Source organism: Branchiostoma floridae, chromosome 1 (assembly GCF_000003815.2).
Source record: "Branchiostoma floridae strain S238N-H82 chromosome 1, Bfl_VNyyK, whole genome shotgun sequence".
In the NCBI taxonomy this organism is placed as follows: Eukaryota; Metazoa; Chordata; class Leptocardii; order Amphioxiformes; family Branchiostomatidae; genus Branchiostoma; species Branchiostoma floridae.
The window spans coordinates 3,026,211-3,047,661 of NC_049979.1; the positions used below are offsets into that span (position 1 = coordinate 3,026,211).

At 42.7% G+C, this 21,451-nt stretch overlaps 1 protein-coding gene across 1 annotated transcript in view; it reads left to right on the forward strand.

The window, feature by feature from the left end:
- The window catches only part of LOC118415059 (neuronal PAS domain-containing protein 3-like), a 134,728-nt gene that overhangs the window by 104,152 nt on the left and 9,125 nt on the right, over positions 1-21,451 (forward strand). Inside the window, exons 6-9 of the mRNA XM_035819457.1 lie at positions 3,066-3,169; positions 8,169-8,362; positions 13,194-13,300; positions 18,648-18,795. Coding sequence (XP_035675350.1) covers positions 3,066-3,169; positions 8,169-8,362; positions 13,194-13,300; positions 18,648-18,795 — 553 coding nt within the window. The remainder of the gene's footprint in view (positions 1-3,065; positions 3,170-8,168; positions 8,363-13,193; positions 13,301-18,647; positions 18,796-21,451) is intronic.

Consider the following 21,451-nt stretch of genomic DNA (forward strand, 5'->3'; position numbering starts at 1 on the left):
ACGGGTGCCGTGCTCACATCCAGTGTAGTGGCTCCCCCGGCGAAGTCGTTACCGCTTTAACGAGACGGTTGTCGAGAACTTTATGGCTTAATCGTAAAGGGATTTTACTTTGTTATACCAAAGGATTGTTGGGCTGGAGTTTTTGTTCCTCCAGTGGACCATCTGTCTAATGCCCACAGTCTATGATATGTTGATTTTCGACCCTTGGTATTGACTAAGTCAGAGGCATGGGCTTACAACAGTGGTAGAACTGAGTTGATGAAAAAGGTCAAAATCCATGGACTAGTCTTGTAGAGAGTCTTTTTGAGAGTTTGTGGGTCTGCACTTTTGTGCATGTACCTTGTTTTCACCTCCTACTGGTTGATTGGTTCTCATTGGTTGCAAGTTTCACACATCTTTTGTTTTGTCAGTTACCATTGGTTGTAAGTTTCATGCACAATGTAGCTTTTGTTTCAGAAGTTACCATTGGTTCTACTGGGTAAGTTCCATTAAGATTTGGTTTCGTAAGTTACCATTGGTTGTAAGTTCCACAAAGCTTTTGTTTCGTAAGTTACAATTTGCTCTTAGTTTCACTGGACCATGTACAACACTTCTGAACTGTGTATGCTCCTGCAAAAATTAAAAAAACAAACAGAGAAACAGCCTAATTAAGACCAGTCTGACCCGTCACACTTCACTTTCGGTTTTCGTGTTTACTTAATTACTTTTCATGGAGACAGTCATTGTGTTAACATGCTCCGCTTCATTTATTCATACATTCGCATTCATCAAACTTCATTTTGTCAACGATTTCTTCCTTGGGAGAAAGAAAAGTGCCATATTGACCGCCGTTTCGATCCCGCCAATTACGCCATGAAATATTTACTGGTCTCATTTTCGCAGAGAATATCTCCTACACGGCAAAATCCACTTACACCTCATCCATCGCTCTTTAGATCACATCATTCTGGTAATCTGCATTCTCTTTTGTCCAGAGTTATCCCTGTAACCACCCCACTGAAACCGATTCCCTTTTAATCCAGCTATTTGTCGTAACTTTCCATTCAACATCTACCCGCTCCCACCGTCCCCCCGTCTGGCAGATTACTTTTCCGGGACCCTTTTCGACGCTCCTGCATTCAACATTTTCAATTTGTGGTGCGGGTAATTCCATTACTCCTCAACAATCCAGCATCCATCTTTGTGCTGATGTCGGCACGATGCTCCGAAATCCGAAATTCCGACCTACAAGGAAATCAAGCAGTCGTAGATAACTCATAAATCTGAATTCCTCCGAGGGTCCCCCCATATTGATCTGGCAGAATGAGTAGCTAATAAAACGGTTTTCCTCCATGGTTACAGCCAAGTGGTTTGCCCCGCTCAGTCTGGGTGCAAGCCCCATATTCTCCGTCGAACAAGGAGATATTACAGTCCACTCAATGAAGAGCGAATGTTGTGGAAAGAGGGTGGATCAGCAATAAGCTTGCCTTTGCTCCCAGGTGGATTTCCTGCAGAATATTTTCATTAGGAAGTTATAGGTTGGGAATTAGATTCAGCCACTTCCTCTTTCTCGGTTCGTTCGAGGCTGTCAATTACTGAGCTTCGATGGCGCGGAAGGTGTTAAGTTTGAGGAGACCCTCTCAAAAAACTTGTCGCATCATCAGTCACTCTCCCGATCTGGAGTGAGATAGCTGTACACATGTATACAACCGCAGGCTGTTATAAGAAGAATAAAACAGCGCTCTGGCCACATCCCTCACATGTAGCATGAGAGTTCATCTGAGTTGATAGAGTTCATCTGAGTTGATGAAATACATTGCGAATGAATGAAAGACCTTTATTGTACATTTATGCTCTAGTTCTAAGTTCTAGTCCATAATCTGCAAACTTCCTGGAAGGAATATCACGCAAACAAGCTAAGTACAGGTCATAGCGATAAGGCACAATTTCATATAGTGTTACTTTCTACATCTATACAGAGACTACCATATGCTAGTATGTAACTCTAGTTTACCTTAGTTTATCTGCTGGGTAACCTATATCCGTTGCTTGGCAAAACAGTGTATATAGGCACATCAATTTGACAGGTGGTAGTTTTAAACTGCAATGTACTGAAAATGATTTTAAACCAACGTCCGTCAACGTGATATCCCCAATTACCCTGTTTTTAAAAGCAACGGATATAGGTTACCCTACGGATAAAGGTGAACTAGCGTTACAGGTTCAACTTCTTCTTGACAGTTGTAAACATTTGGGCAGATGTAACCAATGATACAGGATTCATCTAGTTGCATGAATAGAATAAACTGTTCTCCAAAATTGGACTCTCCAAATTATCTAGCTGACTCACTCAGCCAGCTGAAGAAGACAACACCTTCCCACTCTCCTGACAATAATTTGACAAATAAGGATAAATCGCACAGGTTTTTGTGTTCATCTCTCCAGATGTCAAGTACAGACATTTTGTACCTTTACACAGACATATACATTATTGTTCCTGTGTGGTCCCTTGCAATTAGCATGAGTTGCAGGTGCTGCTTAAAATATCTAAGCTTGGGGTTAATGACACACGAAATATATGAGTCATGACCAATGATATCTAACAGATTTTTAAAAATTCTATTAGCACAACATAATGTAAACCATCAAGCAAAGGCAAATAAAAGACTTTCTAACAGACTCTGTATTTATGTATTTACATTTACCACGTTTGTGGAATAATTGCTATAACAGGGGACTATCACCTTTTCAAGATGTCAACACAGAGACCAGTCTGTAGGTTTGATCCACTCCCACCAGAAAGGTCCCAGACTCTTTTTGATGAGTACGGCGGGTTCTTTAATATATATAGTGGGCGTGGGATGTTGTTCTCCCCAAACACAGAACCTCCATTCAACGTCCTATCCGAGGGACGGCCCCAGCCGTAGCTAGGTACTCATTTTCACCTGAGTAAAGTGAGGAAAGCGGTGTTAAGTGCCTTTTCCAAGGTGACACGACGGGATTCAAACTCGGTCCCAAGCCAAACACGCTGCCACTGCGCCACATGATCTCACTAGTGGTTGCTTTTGTTTCCGCAGATGTCATAGGCCAAACCATCACACCGGACTACAGGTGGGACAAGTCATGTTTCATCAGGATGAAGTCCACCCTGACCAAGAGAGGGGTACACGTCAAGTCTTCTGGCTACAAGGTGGGTACACCTCAAGTCTTCTTGCTACAAGGTGGGTACACGTCAAGTCTTCTGGCTACAAGGTGGGTACACCTCAAGTCTTCTGGCTACAAGGTGGGTACACGTCAAGTCTTCTGGCTACAAGGTGGGTACACGTCAAGTCTTCTTGCTGCAAGGTGGGTACACGTCAAGTCTTCTGGCTACAAGGTGGGTACACGTCATGTCTTCTGACTACAAGGTGGGTACACGTCATGTCTTCTGGCTACAAGGTGGGTACACGTCAAGTCTTCTGGCTTCAAGGTGGGAGCACCTTTGGTTTTTTTATCTTCTTGAAGATGGAGCTACCATAACTGCTTTGGGTCTAAATGATGTATGGATGTAGTTCTATCCCAAGCTCTCCACATTTATGGAAAGAAATAAAACTGCTCTGCTCTTAACATCACAGAACCCACACATGACAGAAAAGGTGGGATCCTTCGTGTTCCACTGTCTCATAAAAAAGGAGTCAAACCCAAGAAGTTACATTTTAGGGACCTTAGACTAGAGTAGTCGCTTACTATATTGTTAACAATTGTAAACTTTATGGATTATGGTGATTTTTGGTGGGTAGGCATGTGGGGTCAGCAAGTCTCCTGTTGGATGGCCTTGGTACTGCAGCAGCATTTTTTTAGTTTTATGTTTGGTCCTGGTTTATATTGTTTCAAGGATTTGGAAAACATTATGCTGGAAAGCAAGATCAACCCAAAAAAACAGAGCCCCCCTAGGAAGATTGTGTGGAATTTGGCATAAACAGTTTCAGGGACTGAATAGCCAAGTTCTCTTCCCAGCTCTCCAATATCATCAAGTAGTCCCTTTGCAAAATTCATAAATATCTGGGAAGCAGGTCAATAGGGGGGGAGGAGGGGATTTTTGTCCTTCACAGAGGATGGAATGGGCAAAATTTTTGTCTGTCCCCAGCCTCAAAATTCAGTCAAAGGATGGCTGCTGGCTAGAGCCCTGGTGCACAGATGTCCCCCATAAAACAGATTTGTGTGGCTGGACCACCGCTGCTGACCTGGAAAACTCCAGGTTAAGTTGCTGAGAAAGTTAAGTTCAGGGCCCCTACATCAATTTTGATACCACATGGGTGTCTTTTGTACACAATTACATGTAAATGCCACAAATCAATCTGGCTGGGTTTCACTGCAAAAAGGTCAATACATGCAGTCCACTTCCTTCCAATGCTCTTGATATCACCTGATTTTTGTAAAAGTTCCGACCGAATTTTCGATGATGAACTTGGAGTTTGTCCAGACAGTATCAGAGATAGCAGGACAGACCTGCATTTAGGCATCAAAAAATCTACTTGGGTTTTCAGACAGAATAAAGTAAGATAAGGCCACACCAATTTTATTTGTTGGTTCTCGGATTTTTCAAAAATGAAAAAAAAAAGCAATCAGACATCATAACAGCAACAAGCAAGGAGGAAAACTTCATAAAACTGAGTGCACCAAGGCTTAAACCTGGTCCTTGGGCTTTGCTTTCCTTATTTTTTTTCCAGGTAAACATGTCTTTTTTATATTTTTCAAAATCCTACAACTAACAAGTTAAACTGGTGTGGCCTCATATAAAGGCAATATACAAAGATTACATCACAATCCTTGGAGAAAAACTTGAATTTGGCTACCTTCACACCTAAAATGTTGAGTCTTAAGATACAAACTTTCCTCCTTATCCTCTTAGTATGCTGAACTTCCAGTTCAGTATAGTTATTCTTTTTATTCGAGAAACAACAAAATGGCTTGGTGTGGCCTCACATGGAGAAAAAAGGGGGACAAAGCAATCTGTTGTGCTGTTGATGAAGACTGGCTTCTGATTTACTCCGGCCATTGTCAATGTCATCAAGAGAGGGAAAATTTACTTCCCAGTCGGACAATATGGTTTTGTTTAGTCTGCCCAGTAAAGTTTGGGCTCCTTTGTCGTGGCTGCTTTTATCCGAGAGAAATTTGGGAAAAGTGATTTGGCCGGTGTGTGTGTGTGTGTGCGTGTGAAAAGTGCCCCCATCACACGGGGAGAAAAGTCCTGACAGTACAGGCCGAACCATTATGGGGTGGTTAGGGAGGAAACGTTGGGAGCCGGATCGAGAAACGAAAGTGCTTTCTACAAAAATCAATAGGAATGCACTTAAAGTAGGAAGCTCCTTTGAGCCTGGGCAGGCTTTTTGCCTGCAGTGATCTCAGTGCTCAGACCCAGCTCCATTTGTAAATTCCTGCATTTTGGAATCCCCCCCTCCCCACAAGTACAATGACGAGTCCAGAAAAAAATGCAGCGTTCACGGCTAAATAATGAAGTGTGGGAAAGCCTCACCCTGCCGCGCGAGGCAAAAACCTTCAGCCGCGGGGCGACCTTCGGCAAACTGGAGCACATTCATCAGAAACCCGATTGTTTACCCCTCTTTGTTATCAAATTTCCAACATATCCAAACGACACTGTATCCCCAACTAAGTGACAACGAATGGCGGCTGGTATGCATGGGAACCCATTAGGATTGATAGCATCATTGTTGGGCCCCGCTTTTTGTTGTCGGTTTGCCGCTCAAGTTGAACATTACAAGGTCTCCCCGGAAAAGTCCTCCCCGAAACAACGCCCTTGGGTGGGATTCCAGCCTGCCCTCTGACACCTATTCGCTTTCTGTCTGCTCCCGTTTCCGAGCTGCCGGCTCCTGGTTGGCTGTCGCCGACGGTTTTATCGCCGCGGAGCGCGAAACGGGCGGGGGCCGTTCCCTGTCCGGGAGGTCACTCTGGGTGTCAGAACAGGTGCAGATTCAGCTGTGACTTATTCAATGTAATGATTTTTGTAATGGGACGATCAATATAATTTAGTAGCCGGAAAAGAGTTCCTATTGATGTCAAATATATGGATTTTACGTCACCCGAATCACACCTTCGGCCAGCGGCGCAAGGGATCGTCTCATTAAGCTTTAGAGGGCGGAACAACTTTACGGATGGTTTGCTGCGGAAATGTAATGTCCGTCTATCAAAACGATCATAAATATCCTCCCAAACAACATAACAGCTCCCTCGCTATGCGGAGTCTTCAATTTTTCCCCCACAGTCTTTCACAAAGTAAAGTTTACATCCATTTCTTACACTCGCTGCCCCTCTTGTGAACTATTTCTAGCTTATCATTAAGTTTAGAGGCCTGGAGTATCAATTGTACGGCAGCGATTCTCGCCGGCAAATTGCCATCAACACCTGCACAGGCGATCCTTGCGAGGCGTTCGGGTTCCCCTTCAGAAGGTAGCCAGTCAGTGTAATAAACAGATTACAGGGTGAGTTGTGCCAGACAAAAATTAAGTCAGCCGTTGATAAATATTACAAAAGCCGGGAAAATTGCTTTTCTATCTCGTTGTATCTTTGATCTTCATCGGGGGCTAATATTACAGGTCCAGCGTCCATCGATCAATACCGCGTAGATGAGAAGCGCCCGGGTATCAAGGAAACCATGTCCCTGTGAAAGAACCTTTCCCTCGGAGCAATACCGGACCATTCCAAGGTCAAATTAAAATAATCACCAAGTTCCGAACCTGCACCACACTTAAACTTGTACAACAAAGGATTGCGGGCCAATCTTTTGATTATGCATTGTACAAACCATGTCTACACTGGATTTTTTTAAACATTTAAAAACAGGAGACAAAGAAAAATAACAAATTCTTCATCAAATTTAAAAATCATTTTAGGCCACATCAATTCAATTTTTGGTTCTTGGACAGGGGTGCATATAAAACCGTTTTTCTTGTTGGACCTGAAAAATATTCAGGGGACCTGATTTGGGACTGATTAAAAAAACAGGTTATACAGGCACTACAGTGGCAGGCGTTCCTGTGTTTTAAGGGTTACCTTTCCAAGAAAGTAACAAGAGCCAAGTAGAAGAGAATTGCTAGTCCTTCTTACCAAGTTTCTACGGTCAAACTTGGTCTAACTTAACAGAGGCAGGAGGGGAGTCTGCATTGTCAGCACAACTGTTACAGGACCGAGGCACCTGCCATCGTATTGACATTGGCAACGTCAAAATGTTGGGCAAGGGAACTGGGTTATTTTGCATAACTGCGAAGGCTGCCCTTGAAGAAAGGAATGTCAGGAAGGGAGAGGGGGGGATGTGTTGTTGGTAGTTGGAAAGTTCACCTTGCAACAACACAAACTAGCTTTCATTCAAAATGGTAATGTAAAGAACATCTTCAAAACCCGGGGGTTGGGGGTGGGAGGTTGTGTGTTGTAACAGCAGAGTCTTTAGCCCAGAACCCAAAGGTCCTGGGTTCAAAAGTTCAGTAGCCCTGGTTAACTAACTGGGTTGCACCCTCATGTTCTGACACGTCTACATGTACAAATGTATGTTTCGACATTCCCAATATAGTATGTTTCGACACCCCTAACCCTAAGCCAAACACTAGCATAGGGGTGTCATAAAGCAGGAAACATACATGTAAGGCCACACCAATTCAATTTGTTGGTGCACATATTTTCTAAAAGTGATAATATAGCATTCAACATCATGAAAGAAATGAGTATGAAGGAAAACTTGAATACGACTGTATTCACTTCATGAAACTGTGCACCAAGGCATAAACCTGGACCTCAGACTTTGTTTTTCTAGTTTAGCATACTCTTTTTATGTTTTCAAAATCCAACATATTAAATTTTTAAGGCCTAAGGGCATCGTATTCCGTATTTTGGAACATAGGGCCTGTCCCTGTCCTAACGGTTCTTTAATTTGGCAATCTGGATAAGAATGTCATCCCCAGTGATAAACTGGCAGAAGGGGGGATACAAGCTTAGCCATGTTTGGGATTGTTTTCTCACCGCAAAAGCACCACCTACAGTACATCGGCTACATATAGCGGTGAGAAGCAGAACTCCAGTTAGAAGCTGTGACGAAGGTGTCTGAGAGACGTAAGCGCAATGTAAGTACCTGCTGGTTGTGTTAAAATTATTCTCCTATATGAAATGGTTCTTTAATTAGTTGCTTTTTCTTTCGTCAGGTAATACACGTCACGGGGCGGTTACGTCCGCGGCTCAGCCTGTCGCACAGCCAGCGTAACCCGATCACCATCCTGGGCCTGGTCGCCGTGGCACACGCCCTCCCCCCGCCAACCATCAACGAGATCAGGATGGAACAGAATATGTTCGTCAGCAGGGTCACCATGGACCTCAAAATCATCTACTGCGAGCCCAGGTAAAAGTCTTTCAGTGTTGTCACTGCCCTATTCTTAGACAGTTCTAGGGTTAGAGTTTGGGTTTGGGTAGAAAGAGATCAGGATGGAACAGAACATGTTCGTCAGCAGGGTCACCATGGACCTCAAAATCATCTACTGCGAGCCCAGGTAGGAGTCATACAGTATGCCAAAAACTTAAGCACCTGGATATAGTTTTGGAAACGGTCAGACGTTTCAACTACTATCCAGTAGTTTATGCCAGTGACACTGAAGAGTATATCCTATCTGGGAATTGATATGTCATTCAGTGTCATTCAGTGTTGTTACTAGAGTCATTCATCAGTGTTGTTACTAGGACTGCCTTATGTTCAGACAGTACTGATATAGATAGATAGATAGGAGTGGTGGAACATAGGCACATAGGGCTGTCAGAACATTGTATACGTGTGCAAACGCAACCTCATTTTGCTTGGCGCAACTTCATTTTAAACGCAGGCAGTGCAGTGTGCAACCTAAAATTTTGCAGTTGGAACACTGCTTTCAAATTTCCCCCACATTCCTGCATAATCTTTATTTATTACCTGATAAGATGAAACATAAGTAGTTACATGTACCTGGAAGAAAAGTTAATGTATATTTAGGTGATTTGAAGAAAGTAATAAATTGAAAGTGGGGCAACCTGAAATGTTGATGGCACAACCTGGCTTTTGACTCAGGTTGCCACCCAGGCAGCCTGGCTGAAAAAAAGTATTTTGAGCCCTGCATTGGGACGCACACTTTTGTTATTTCTATTTGACTGTTGTTTGATACAAGCACCCTGCAAATGGTTCTTTCATGGAGGAATTAAGCATAAGAAAGTGCCCACGGAGTTTTGTCTTGCAATCAATATGGAAAGATACACCGGGGGATTCCAGCCTAAGTAGTGCTCTTACCAAAGGAGCAACTGGTATTTGGCATAAAAACTTCAGAAGCTTATTGCTGAAACACCACTGCTTGGAACTAAGAGCCCTTTTAGTTTCATCTGTATTAAGATGAAATCTCGTGGTACTTACACTTCACTTGGAGCTTCTCTACTGAATTGAAAAGCAAAATTTACATTCATTACTGTAATATCTTTGCATCTAGTTTGACATCACAATGGAAAATGAGCCAGTTTCCTTACAGTAAAGACTGGTGTTGTTATTGGCCCTGTCCTTGGTGCTGAAGGGTTGCCTCTTGCTGTTTCAGTGCAAAACAACAACAACAATCCGTACCCAAATCCTCATACTTTCAAGCACAGTTGTAGACATCTTAACCACAGTGTCTGTAGCTATGATTATGAATGCCAATGGCTCTTTTTTTGTGGACTTAAAAAAGAAATTTAATTGTACTAATGGATTCCTCTTTACACTTGTGATTTTCAAAACTTGAAGAGTACCACGTTGGAGGTTATGCCTCTATGCTCTGACACCCCTATGTTCCAACACCCCTATGTCCTAGTCCTAACACCCCTATTTTCTGACACCCCCTAACTCTATAGCCCTAACTCAAACCCTAACATTAAAACATAGGGGTTTCCCCACCAATGTTGAAAGCCTTACATTTCATGTACATGAAGTTACTGTTACAGTCAGTAGATTCTAATGGATAAAGAAAAACATCTTTAGCACTGCTGTTTAGTTTCACATAAAAATCGTTCCAAATATCAAACCTTATAGCTTCAACTTTCTTTTTATTTTCGCCCCCCTCCTCCCGATTTAAAGCCCAGCAGGTGATGGACAGAGCCGAACTCATCCCACGGAGCCGAGTCCCAATGGATACGTACCGCTTCTGCGGACTCCAGATATCGCTCTACCATAGCAATTTGCCATCAAGAAGATCATAAAGGGAAACGCATAACCTAATTGATTTTTTTCTCTCAGCCGCGCGCGCGCTCGGCGTGTGACATTCATTTCCAACCCCCGTTTTGTGAGTTTGCGATATTAATACAAGTCGAAGTATCTGGCAATTTCCTGCCCGCGGACGGGAATTATTTACCACACCTGGATCAATTATGTTTCATCAACTCTGCCATTTTAATCTCTGCTCCTTCCATTTGCAACATGTAATTTTCTGATCTGCAGAGATTTATTCCTGAAATGGTCCTGCCAGATCCTCTTTCATGCCCAGCAGATCAATGGGGGAGGAAAGAGTCTCCGCTCTTTGCTCTTTGCTGTGCCTCCTTCTATTGAAGCCTACAGAAAGGGAAGCCCAACCTCTTTGTGTCTAGAGTTTTCTTCATAAGAAAGGATGAACAACAGCAATCCTCCAAGGACCGTTGACCACTTTGGTGACTTTGGACGATGATGAAGACTTTGTGACCAAAGCTTCAGCCTTGCCTGCTATGCATGTACTTCGTATATATTCCTTCAGGCTCATTTGCGTGGAAGTCCAGGAAATTTTGGAAGGGATGAGCACATCCCATTAATGGATTATGGCAGTCATTATTGGCTTGTAGAATGCCATTAAGGGATCTATAATATTTTGATTTGATTAGAGGTAAGTCGAGTCGTGGATGCAGAAAGAAGAGACGCTGTCCCCTCGCTCTTCTCTCTCCGCTATCTTCTCCCAGCATCTTTCCTCGCCAATTGGGTCGTGAACATGCGAGCCATAAGCGGGTATTCATCTGTCATCCTCGCACAAACCTGGCCCGACCTTGGGGCGGCCTGTCTTATCTCCGGGCGGCTCCCTATTAGCGACGGGGCAGCGATACGACGTCACCGCCGCCAGATTTCCTACTTCTGACACACACATACAGGTTCGGGGCTGGAAATCCTGGGTATACAAGCCAGGGCTGCCTCCACTTTTAAATCATTGCGTGCATTTTTGGGAGCTGTTGGTTTTCGTCGCTGAATTTGTCATTAAAGCTTACGGAAAAAATCTCTATATCAGGTGCATGAACTTCTGAAATTTTTGGTTCGTCCCAACAAGCAAATTTTCGTCCCAAGGGTCCAGGTCCGGGTCTTGCTGTACGCCAGAAGCACTTTTGTGCACCAAAACTGTGAACTGTACAATTAATTCATGACAGTGGGTGCACTTAGATATTTGTATAGGGATACGAATGATAAGTTACTATTATACACTCAAGTACACAGCGTGTTCTTGACATTTAAGTGTTAAATTATAAGAAAATATTTCTTGTGCAAAATTTTGGAGTTAGCTGTTGAATTTCAGATTCAACCTCTCAAGAGAGGCAGTAGTGCTTTGCTGACATTCTCTTTGATTTTGTGTTCATGTGCACCAGGAATTGTTTCTAGATCTTTAGGTTTATTGTTTTACAATATACAAAAAAAAAACCATTAAAAATCTCTTTTTTTTAAGTCAGGTGCACCAATGCACCTATTCTGAAAAACAAACTTCAAGCCCTGAGTTTATACAGACCTGATGTGATCTGTTGTCGAGGTTGTCTTGTGGGACATGCTACCATTCAAATTGTGATCTAGGTGCTACTGTTACATGTAGGTATGTGCTCGTCCCATTGGTGAGGGGGATATCACAAACGTTCTTATTACAATATCAAAGACAACAGATGTCACACGTGCGATCAATGGCTTATCAAAGTGGTCAGTCGGAGGAGAAGCAACTTCAAAGGGTTAATCCGACGAGGGGTATCGCCGTTCGGCCGGCTTTGCCGAATGGAGCCCCTTGAAATTAGACCTTTTTACGCACGACAGGGCAGCTTAGTTTTTATTCTCTTATTCAAAGTTAAACCCGACCCTTTTACTATGTTAATTTGGAGGGCCCAATGGGCTGTAGGTTTTCCTCTTGGAGGTTGTCGGCCCTGCAAGCTGCTCGATAAATGCCTCTATAGCACCACCATTGGATAGACTCGGCTTCATAAATATGGCATCGCCTGTTCCCGCGACATCCCCGAGGATTTCCTCTAACGCAGACACTGTATTTGATCTAAAAACCATAACTGCGTTTCCTTGTTCATTACGCCGTTATGAAATATGTAACAGACCAAAAGACATCTTTCCTACCTTGTTACTCGACACTAAAGGTTCTATTACAGACTTAGGAGGAGAGCGCCGCAGGAAATGCCCCATGACTAAAAACACGAGCTCGTCAGCGAACAGATTCTGGGGGATTTGAAAGATCCTTGGGGGGCAAGAGGGTGGCACCGAGGCAATTTAGCTGGTGTATCGCATACAGACATGTTTGACTGGGTCTTTTGGAGTGGAAAAAAGGGTAAAAGAAGTATATTTTTATTGCATGTTCTTACCCTGAGGGATAGGGTATGTCAACGACATTTGTAGGATGCTATTCTACAGCTGTATATGGTCAGGGTTAGTAACACAGGAAAGATGGCACTCAACAATTCTTACTGAAGTATTTTTCTTTGTTATGTCTGACTCTGAGTTACTTGTCTAATGTACAGATTTTTGGTTTGCAGAATTTTTTTTCTTTATTTTTTGTTTCACTGATTTCTTTTGATGTTGATAGCTTATATCTGGGGCCTCCCCCCAGGGTATATTGAAAACCACTACGTTTCCCCTAGTAAAATGAAAATAGAACAATTTTGCAAGAAAATACAATTCTAAGGTCACTCCAATTTAATTTGTTAGTTCTCAGATTTTTTCAGGAGCAACAGGACAAAAAGCATGTTTGCTGAAAGTAATCAAAAGTACAGCTTTGATATAATTGAAAAAAATGCTGCAATAATAAACATATACCCACATTGTACATTGTATAGAGAACTAATTAAGGCTTTTTAGCCCATTTACTATACTGGAAAGGGAGCTGTCATGATTTGGGGGGGGATAGGAGTGAAAAAATAGAACCAATTAATTAAATTGGTGTAGCCTAATGAAGAAATTGTTCTCGTTGCAGAATCACAGACTATATGGACCTGGCGCCATCTGACGTTGTGAGCAAGAGCTGCTATGACTTCCTTCACGCCGAGGACGTAGAACCATTCCGAAGGACACACTACGACTGTAAGTACCAAATCTATATACTTGTATGCCTCGATGAAGGTTAGACATTCAGGTAATAAGATACCCCAAAAAGCAGTTCCTCAAGCAACTGGATAAAAAAAAGCAGTTACTCAAGCAACTGGATATGATTTTGGTAACGGGTCAGACATTTCAGATAACATCTACTATCTTTTAGTCAGTGACACTGAAGAGATCTAGAAGAAACTGTGTATTTGCTTGTTTTTTATATTCAGTGTATATAAAAAACACACTTTCTACAACTTTGCCCCCCAAAAATGTTGCTTCACTAAGGCTTCATTATGAAATCTAACTATAGTTAGGAAGGTTGAACAAATGACTTAGAACACACAGTATGGTATACCAAAAAGCAGATTGGGAGTTTACTTTGGCTTTCTATGACATTAGCATACATTTTCCAATATTCTTTTCCTATCAGAATCAAAACAACATGGAGTAATAGTTGAAAAAAACATTTCTTCATATCTGTGTACTGTGCCTGCCCTTGCTCATAAGAAATTGATTGATTTTCAATGACTGTTGACGTTCAATACGCATTTTGACAATAGGTTTCTGTAATTTCACGCATCATTTCAGGCTTCTTGTAGCTGTATTTGTATGATAATTTCAGTGGATGTCAATAAGGCGTTCATTCAGTCAATAACAAAAGACTAGTCCATGCAAACCTGTTTAATGGACCCGTCTTTGTGGTAGTTGCAAGCCTTAATGAAATGAAAATGTATTCAAAATCAGTGTCAAAATATGCAATAAATAATTACTATATACTGTAATTCCTGATTTTTTCACTGTACTTTTATGTTCACGATTTTCACTGTGACGACTGTAACGTGAACTTATCATTACAGATAACAAATAATTCACAGACTTTTCTTACGTGCACATGCTGCCATCGTGAACATTAAGTTCCGAGAAGAAGTTAAATTTTCTCAGACCGTGAAAGTTTGGTACCGAGAAGACAAGGTGAATTACAGTATTATACATAGCATCAGTCAACTGTCTACACGTGCAGGGGAGCACAAGTTGTTGACATGTCTCTCATCTTCAGCATTCTTTAGGGTGACAGATCAACTTCAGGATAAATCTGACCCATTGCCTGAATCATGTGACGCATCACTCAAATCATGTGACTATGAGGTCACATGCCCAATGATTTGGTCATTCATCCTGAAGATGACTAGGTCTGGCTGAAAATTCTTTCTTTTCTTCTGAATTTGTGTGTGTGAGAGAAACTAATTACAATCCTTCTTACAAATTTAAAAAAAATCATTAATTACATTTTCATTTTGTCCTTTGGGATGAAAATCATCTATTTTTTTAATTTCCGGCCTGCATCAAACTTACTAACAAAGTTACAGGCAAGCTGTTTTTCCCCCGTTGTGCGATTCATGTGACACAAGTATCCGGATCACACATTCTGACAAAGCCTGAAGATGCAGCCGAAAACTCACGGAAGTGTCTGAAGAGAAAGTTTCCGTCTAAATTACGATCCATCCGCACAAATGCACCCTAAGTACCTCTATCATGCGTCGCAGTGTCCTGATTAGCTGGGAAGAGTCTGCCTCTCCGAGTCGCTCCGGCATTTCTCTCCAGCGTGCTCGCAGACTTAATTGAATCAGTGCTGCACTTTAGATGTCGTATCATTATCCTGCGGGCTCGTCCCACCGAGGATTGAGCAACGCCGGCAGAGGAAAGTCTTACTGAGGAGATTTTAATATCCCCCGTGTGTGTGGCTGACGCAGACTGTCTCCATTTGGCCTCATCAGAGAAACATACTCTCTGTACAGAGCATGTTGCGAGCGAAGGAATCTGCATGCTGTGTTTCGCTTAGTGTTTTGTGTTCTATGTTCTTGTGATCGTAGTTGTCTGAACACTGTCGTTAGAGTGGCAGGCAGGAAGTGAGTGGGAAGCGAATGGCAGGAAGGGACTCCTAAAGTAATGGGAACAGCCAAATGAACGGACTTGAATCATGTAGCAGTTTCCTTGTTTGTATGTATGTAAAAATTGTGTATATAGACTTATAGGACTTATAAGGACTCTAAATGATGTAAGTGTATTCTCTGTTATTTACTTTGTCTGACCCTTGCCTCTTCCCTTATGACCTCAATGAAAAGTGTCTTGCAGGCCAATTTTAGATTTCATGAATAGATAACGGTTCAAACAAAACAAACAAGGAAGAAAAAAATATAAGTGGGAGGGTAGCGAGTGGGAAGATGGTGTAGCCACAAAGGTTAGACTTTTAAGAGTGACCGGAGGTAGAGTACAGAGGTGGCAGATATGGCTGTTAATCAGACATGACAGTCATTCATTTTGTATCAGTAATACTTGGAGACTTTATTTAGCCCATTAGCTATGTTTGTACCTGGATGTCTAACCTTCACACCGAGATATAATAAACTGCGGCTCCTGTGGAAGAACTCCCATCCTCGGCCACCTGTAGCAGGGCTGCGTTGATTGATGGTTGTGAAGTTCGGACCAGTCCGTTAGAGTTTCCCCCGCTGTCAGCGTGCTCCACGCAGAACCACCACCAGACAGGCAGCCAAGGCTACAAAGAAATTGCCTGTCGAGATGAGGCGGAGAAAACTATCCATCACCGGCAGCATCCGTCCTCCATCGCTGGACCACTTCCTCCTGCCACATGCTCCACACCAGGGAAACCCCAGCATCAACTCCTGTATGGCTGGTTCAGGTTAATTCTCTCCTTCTCAGGATTGGCTACTGACTGCTCCCCCTTTGGTTCCCCCCCCAGGATACCCTAATCAGGGCCACTTCAGGTTAATTCCCTGGTTATTGTAATTGATTGTCGAGGCATAGGTCTTAAAAACCTCAGTTCCACAGCTCCCGTCAGGACTACAGGAAAATATGAGCAGCATTGTCACTGACGAAAGATGACGGATGTTATGTGAATCGTCTGACCGTTCCCAAATCACATCCAGTTGCTTGTCAATGAGTAATTGCTATTTGCAACCTGGATGTCCAACCTTCATTGACGTCTGAGTAACACTGCATGCCTTAATTCTGCAAGCAATTTGTGGTTACCATAATTATTGTTATAACACCACAACTCCCCTTAATAATTAGGCTAAGAGTTCCCCCTACAAAGTGGTGGAACCAATGAACTGTCCTGCTGTCTTAAAGTGAAGATTGTTGTTCGTTAAGCTATCAATCCAGCCTCACAGCTAGCTGTAACCAGGCAGCTTTAGAGACACGTCATGGAACCAAGGAACGACAGCCTTGGTGAAGATCACTAAGCAGAAGTTGACAGCGGTGACAACTGGATGTACTGCCATATGGCTTGTGGAGTGTTGGCTCATTTTCTAAGCATTTTGTTAAACAGAGGGCCAAGGAACAACATTGCTGCAGTCGAAGTGATGCTTGTCATTGTGGAAGTTACCAGCAAGTGAAAAGAAGCAGGACTTCCTCCCGTGTCTGTCCCATGTGAGAGAGGATAACTGCTAATTTTCTAGTGGTACATGAAAGTTAATGCTGTAAGTTTGGCCCCTCTAGCAGCTTTTTTGGAACTGCAGGGGCAAATTTTCTTTCAGCTTTTGGATGGATAAGCCTTGAAGGTGTTGACAGATCATCATAATATTTGGTATGTTTTGGAATATCTCTCAGCTTGTTTGTCGTTACATTAGAGATGTATTTCACTGATTAACAATCAAGACAGACACTTGTCTAATGTTGTGGGAGAGATGTAAAATGTAGGATCAAGAAATCAGCTTCATCTTGGAGGGAGTGCGAACGTAAGGGGGCGGGCTCCTTTGGGTGGCGCGAGCCGGATGATGCATTATCGACAACGAGAGGTGACAAATGATGAATAGCCAGGTATCAACACCTGCCCGCGCAACTCTCCAGGAGGAGGGGGGAATTTACAGGCGGCAATAAAACGGACAGCGGTCGTTTTTTCTCTCCCCTGATCTGAGTCACCCCTCGTCTGTGCAAACAGATAAAACCGGTTTTACCCGTCCGAGGTCGCCCCGGCCGCCCCGAATCCCCTGTAATTTACCACCCAACGTTGACAGACAGCCGAACTTTTACTATCTGTATCAATTAGGAATATTGTTTTCAATATGAACAAGCGCCGGATGCTCCACCAAGACCTTTAGGGTGAGAATGCAGCTAATGCATGTTTCTGGACTGGAAGTGATGCTGTATGGTTTAGAGGTGCCCCGAGGGAGAGGGTGACTGATGTCTTTTATGGGCCTCTTGCTGTAAAGCCTTTTCACTCACTGCTCACATGGATTGGGCTGCTCAGAGTATAGGAATCGATATGGGCTACAGGGCAATTCTGATAACTGAGGTTAAATTTGAAATGGGAAGTGTGTTTCGACCCAGCTTTGGCTAACAGAATTCTGTTCTGCCACTGGGAGTAGCAAAACGGAAATGTGCAACTTATTCCACTGTCCTTGGTGCTAAAACAGTCATTGCTGTTGAAGTTCATTCTCAACGGGTTTGAAACTCTTGCGAATGTCACAGAATTGCTGCTGCTAACTTAATTTACAAACCATCGGCACTGTCCTCGGGACTGACACAACGTGGTCAAAGTGAAGACTTTAGAGAACAGTACATGCTGCTTACTCTACTTAGCACTCAGCACTTATGTCTAGTAATGAGGAAGAGTATAAAAAGTTAAACACACATCACTACCAGTGGACCAGCCCCCTGCTGTAGTGGCCTGCACAAATGTGTGGCCCAAGGGCTACTTGAAATGGAGATGGGCGCCATCCCTAAGCATCTGCACAGATATATGGGCAATTCTAACTTCTTCTTTTTTTATAGATACAAATTCAGGGTATTCTGCCACTGGGACTATAAGAAAGGAAATGTGCCAGATGTTCCACTGTCCCTGGTGCTGAAAAAGGCGTTCATTTGCCTTCAATCGAACAATAAGTCTGGAAAGTTTCCACTTAACTAAATGTACAAAGGATTTCTGTAGTTTCTTTACACAAGAAACAGGCTCCGTTTCTGGTGCTGGTACCACATGTGAAGGTTTCAAAGAACAGTTCAAGAGATACTTCAAATACTTGTCCTAATTTGCCACTGGTCATAATGAAAAGGACAAGTGCAGCAAGCAGATTTGGACTCTCTTCCAGAAGAGAAATTGCTAACTGGTAACAGGCATGATTTTCGTTATGTTGTCCAGTTACCACTTGTGGCTACTGGACAATGGCGGGTGCATCTGGGTGCAGACATGTTGTTTATGCTCATTTGTTTGTTTATTGCAGTGATAAACAAGGGTCAGGTGTTCTCCAGTTACCATCTGTGGATGGTGGGTATTTCTGGGTGCAGACATGTTGTTTATGCTCATTTGTTTGTTTGTTTATTTCAGTGATAAACAAGGGTCAGGTGGTGTCCAGTTACTACCGGTGGATACTGAAGAACGGTGGGTACATCTGGGTCCAGACGTGCGCCACCGTCACCTTCAACACCAAGAACAACAACGAGAAGAGCGTCATCTTCATCAACTACGTCCTCAGGTGACCTTACATTCTTCTCTCTCAAATTCATTGACTTTTTTCATCCCAAGAGAAGTGGATTACCCCTATAAGTTATGAAAGTTTGAAAAGAACATTCAGTCAGGTGGAAACAAAGTGGACCTATTTTGGGAAGCGTTTGTGTGTTTGACAGTTTGCAGAAGACCAGCATAACTCGATAACACCTGGATGCATTGTATTGATATTCGTTATGTGGGTAGGTCTTGATGAGACCTGCCTGGAAAAGATTAGATTTTGGCCCTACTAGCAGGTTGTTAGGGTACTGCAGGGGAACTTCCAGGTTTGATATCCAGTTTTTAATAGTTTGTTTTTTTCCAGTTTGACTTCCGTTCTACAGATATGTTCCTAATGATGTAGTGTTGTACACGGGAGTTGTGACAGGCTGGGGTGATCAGTGCTTTATCACTGCACCGCCTCCTGCAACTTCAGAGATAAGATTGAGTTTGGTCGCCCCCAGGCGAGAGGTAAATCTTCTGTCCTGGGTTCTCCCCGCCACACGTGTGGCCGTCCTGCCCCATACATCAACAACAAAACAAACGGCGGCGTCCCATACATTGTCCCCCTTTTGCTGTCAGTGCCATCTGTATAGCCCGCATCTCGGACTGCCTGGAGACAAGATTACGTCCCGCGTTCTCCCGGGCAGGATGGAGGATCTCCTCGGCCGTCGTGAAATACGGCCAGCTGTCAGCTTTGACGAGGTTTGGACGAAGTTGAAGCGTTTCAGCACTCGGATATATGTAGGCTATTATACAAACAGACGGGTGCTTCTTCTGCCAGATTAGGTATTAGCGCACATAATGCTGGGGGCTTGTCTGGAAATCTCTGATGCAAATAATCACAGGGAAGTGTTTGTAGCTGATAAATCATCATCTACAACTTTGTGACTCTTCAAAGAAGAACTGCGTTTGGTTTTTACTTTGTACAGCTTTGTGCTTTACTTGACTTTGACTTTTCTTTACATATGGTAAAATGTAAAACCAGGATGTCAGCACTCCTTTTTAAAACAAAACAAAAAACGATGACAAGAAACCAGAGTAAACAAACTTTCTTCATTCTTTCCTTGCCCTGATTTGACCTCTTTAACCCACACTGCACTTGATGTAACAAGTTCTATCATAGTTCCAGGGAAGAACTAACATTGATTTAAGATGACAAAACAACAACGAGAAAGTCTTGTAGTCTTGACTTTGTATTGCCTAAGTTCCTTTTTTTACCTTTGCTAAAAAGGTCTGTGAGCAGCATAACTGGAAAAAAGCCTTAAATGGAACCTAATTGTATTTAGTAGGTGGGTAAGGGTCGGAAAACACGAAGGTAATGTTTAATACTAGACCCCCTAGCAGCTTTCTAAGGTACTGCAGTGGAACTTCCAGTTTTGATATCTTGTGTTCTGGTCATCTGATAATTTTCAGTGGTAGATACATTGGTTCAGAAAGTTAATGTTGTAAGTTTGGCCCCTCTAGCAGCTTTTCTGGAACTGCAGGGGCCAATTTTGTTTCAACCTTTGTATGAGAATAAGCCATGAAGGTCTTGCCGGATCGTCATAATTTTTGACTATCTCTCAGCTTGTTTGTCATTACATCAGAGATGTATTTCCCTGATTAACAATCAAGACAGATGCTTGTCTAATGTTGTGGGAAAGATGTAAAATGTAGGATCAAGAAATCAGCTTCATCTTGAGTGATGCTCAGCCAGTCGCAGTGTTTAAAGAATCGGAGTCGTTCATCTCGTGAGGAGGAACGTTCTCCTGCTGTTCGAGCCGGTGGATTTCCTTTGTCTGAGCGGGCACGCAGGCACAGATCCTTTTAAGCAGCTCAGCGCACTTAACAAAACATCGCGACAGATTTTTCAGACTTTGCCGCATGATGAATCTCCGTGGCGACGTACCATAGATATGCTCTCGACAAGATTTACAGTCATGAAAATCAACTTACAGTAAAAATATCAGGCAAAATTGTTGCAATGTCCTGAATATCCTTCAAAAGGATGCACCAGTTTCGTCCTTGTCGTGGCTTTTTAAAAAGAATCGTAGTCCCAAACGATTCACAGATTGTTTGGAATGAAACAGGGATGACAGCATTATTGTTTATGGATAGTTAATTAGATTTCATAATTGCTACGTTCCCTGTACATATCATGCATAATTTTGATAAGGAAATCTGGGTGTACTGGCATGCCTTGGGGGCGTTTGTATCCAGAAGTAATCCCTTTTTCATATAAAATCATAAACAAGATTAAATGGCAGTCGAGGGGAAATATTTGTCATATCACAAAGGAAAATCCCCCAAACCACAACAATCAGAGCAAGTCATCAAGTCCAAATAACCCAGGAGGGCAAATGGCACCCGGCGCTCTTCAGAGGAAAGACTTTTGGTTCTAATGGTCTCGGTTTGATTACAGTGACACCTGTCAATAGTTCTGTTGCTTCTGAATCAGAGCTACAAGAACATGAGTAACTTAGAGAAAATAACAGGACAAGCTTTTCTGAATAAACTATAAACTATAAGCTTTTCGAGGGCTTCAAGGGTGAAGACTTTCCATTCCTAATGGTCTTAGTTTGATAACAGTGACACCTGTCAATAGTTCTGTTGCTTTTCTGAATCAGAGTTGCAAGAACATGAGAAGAAAAGGATTCACAGTG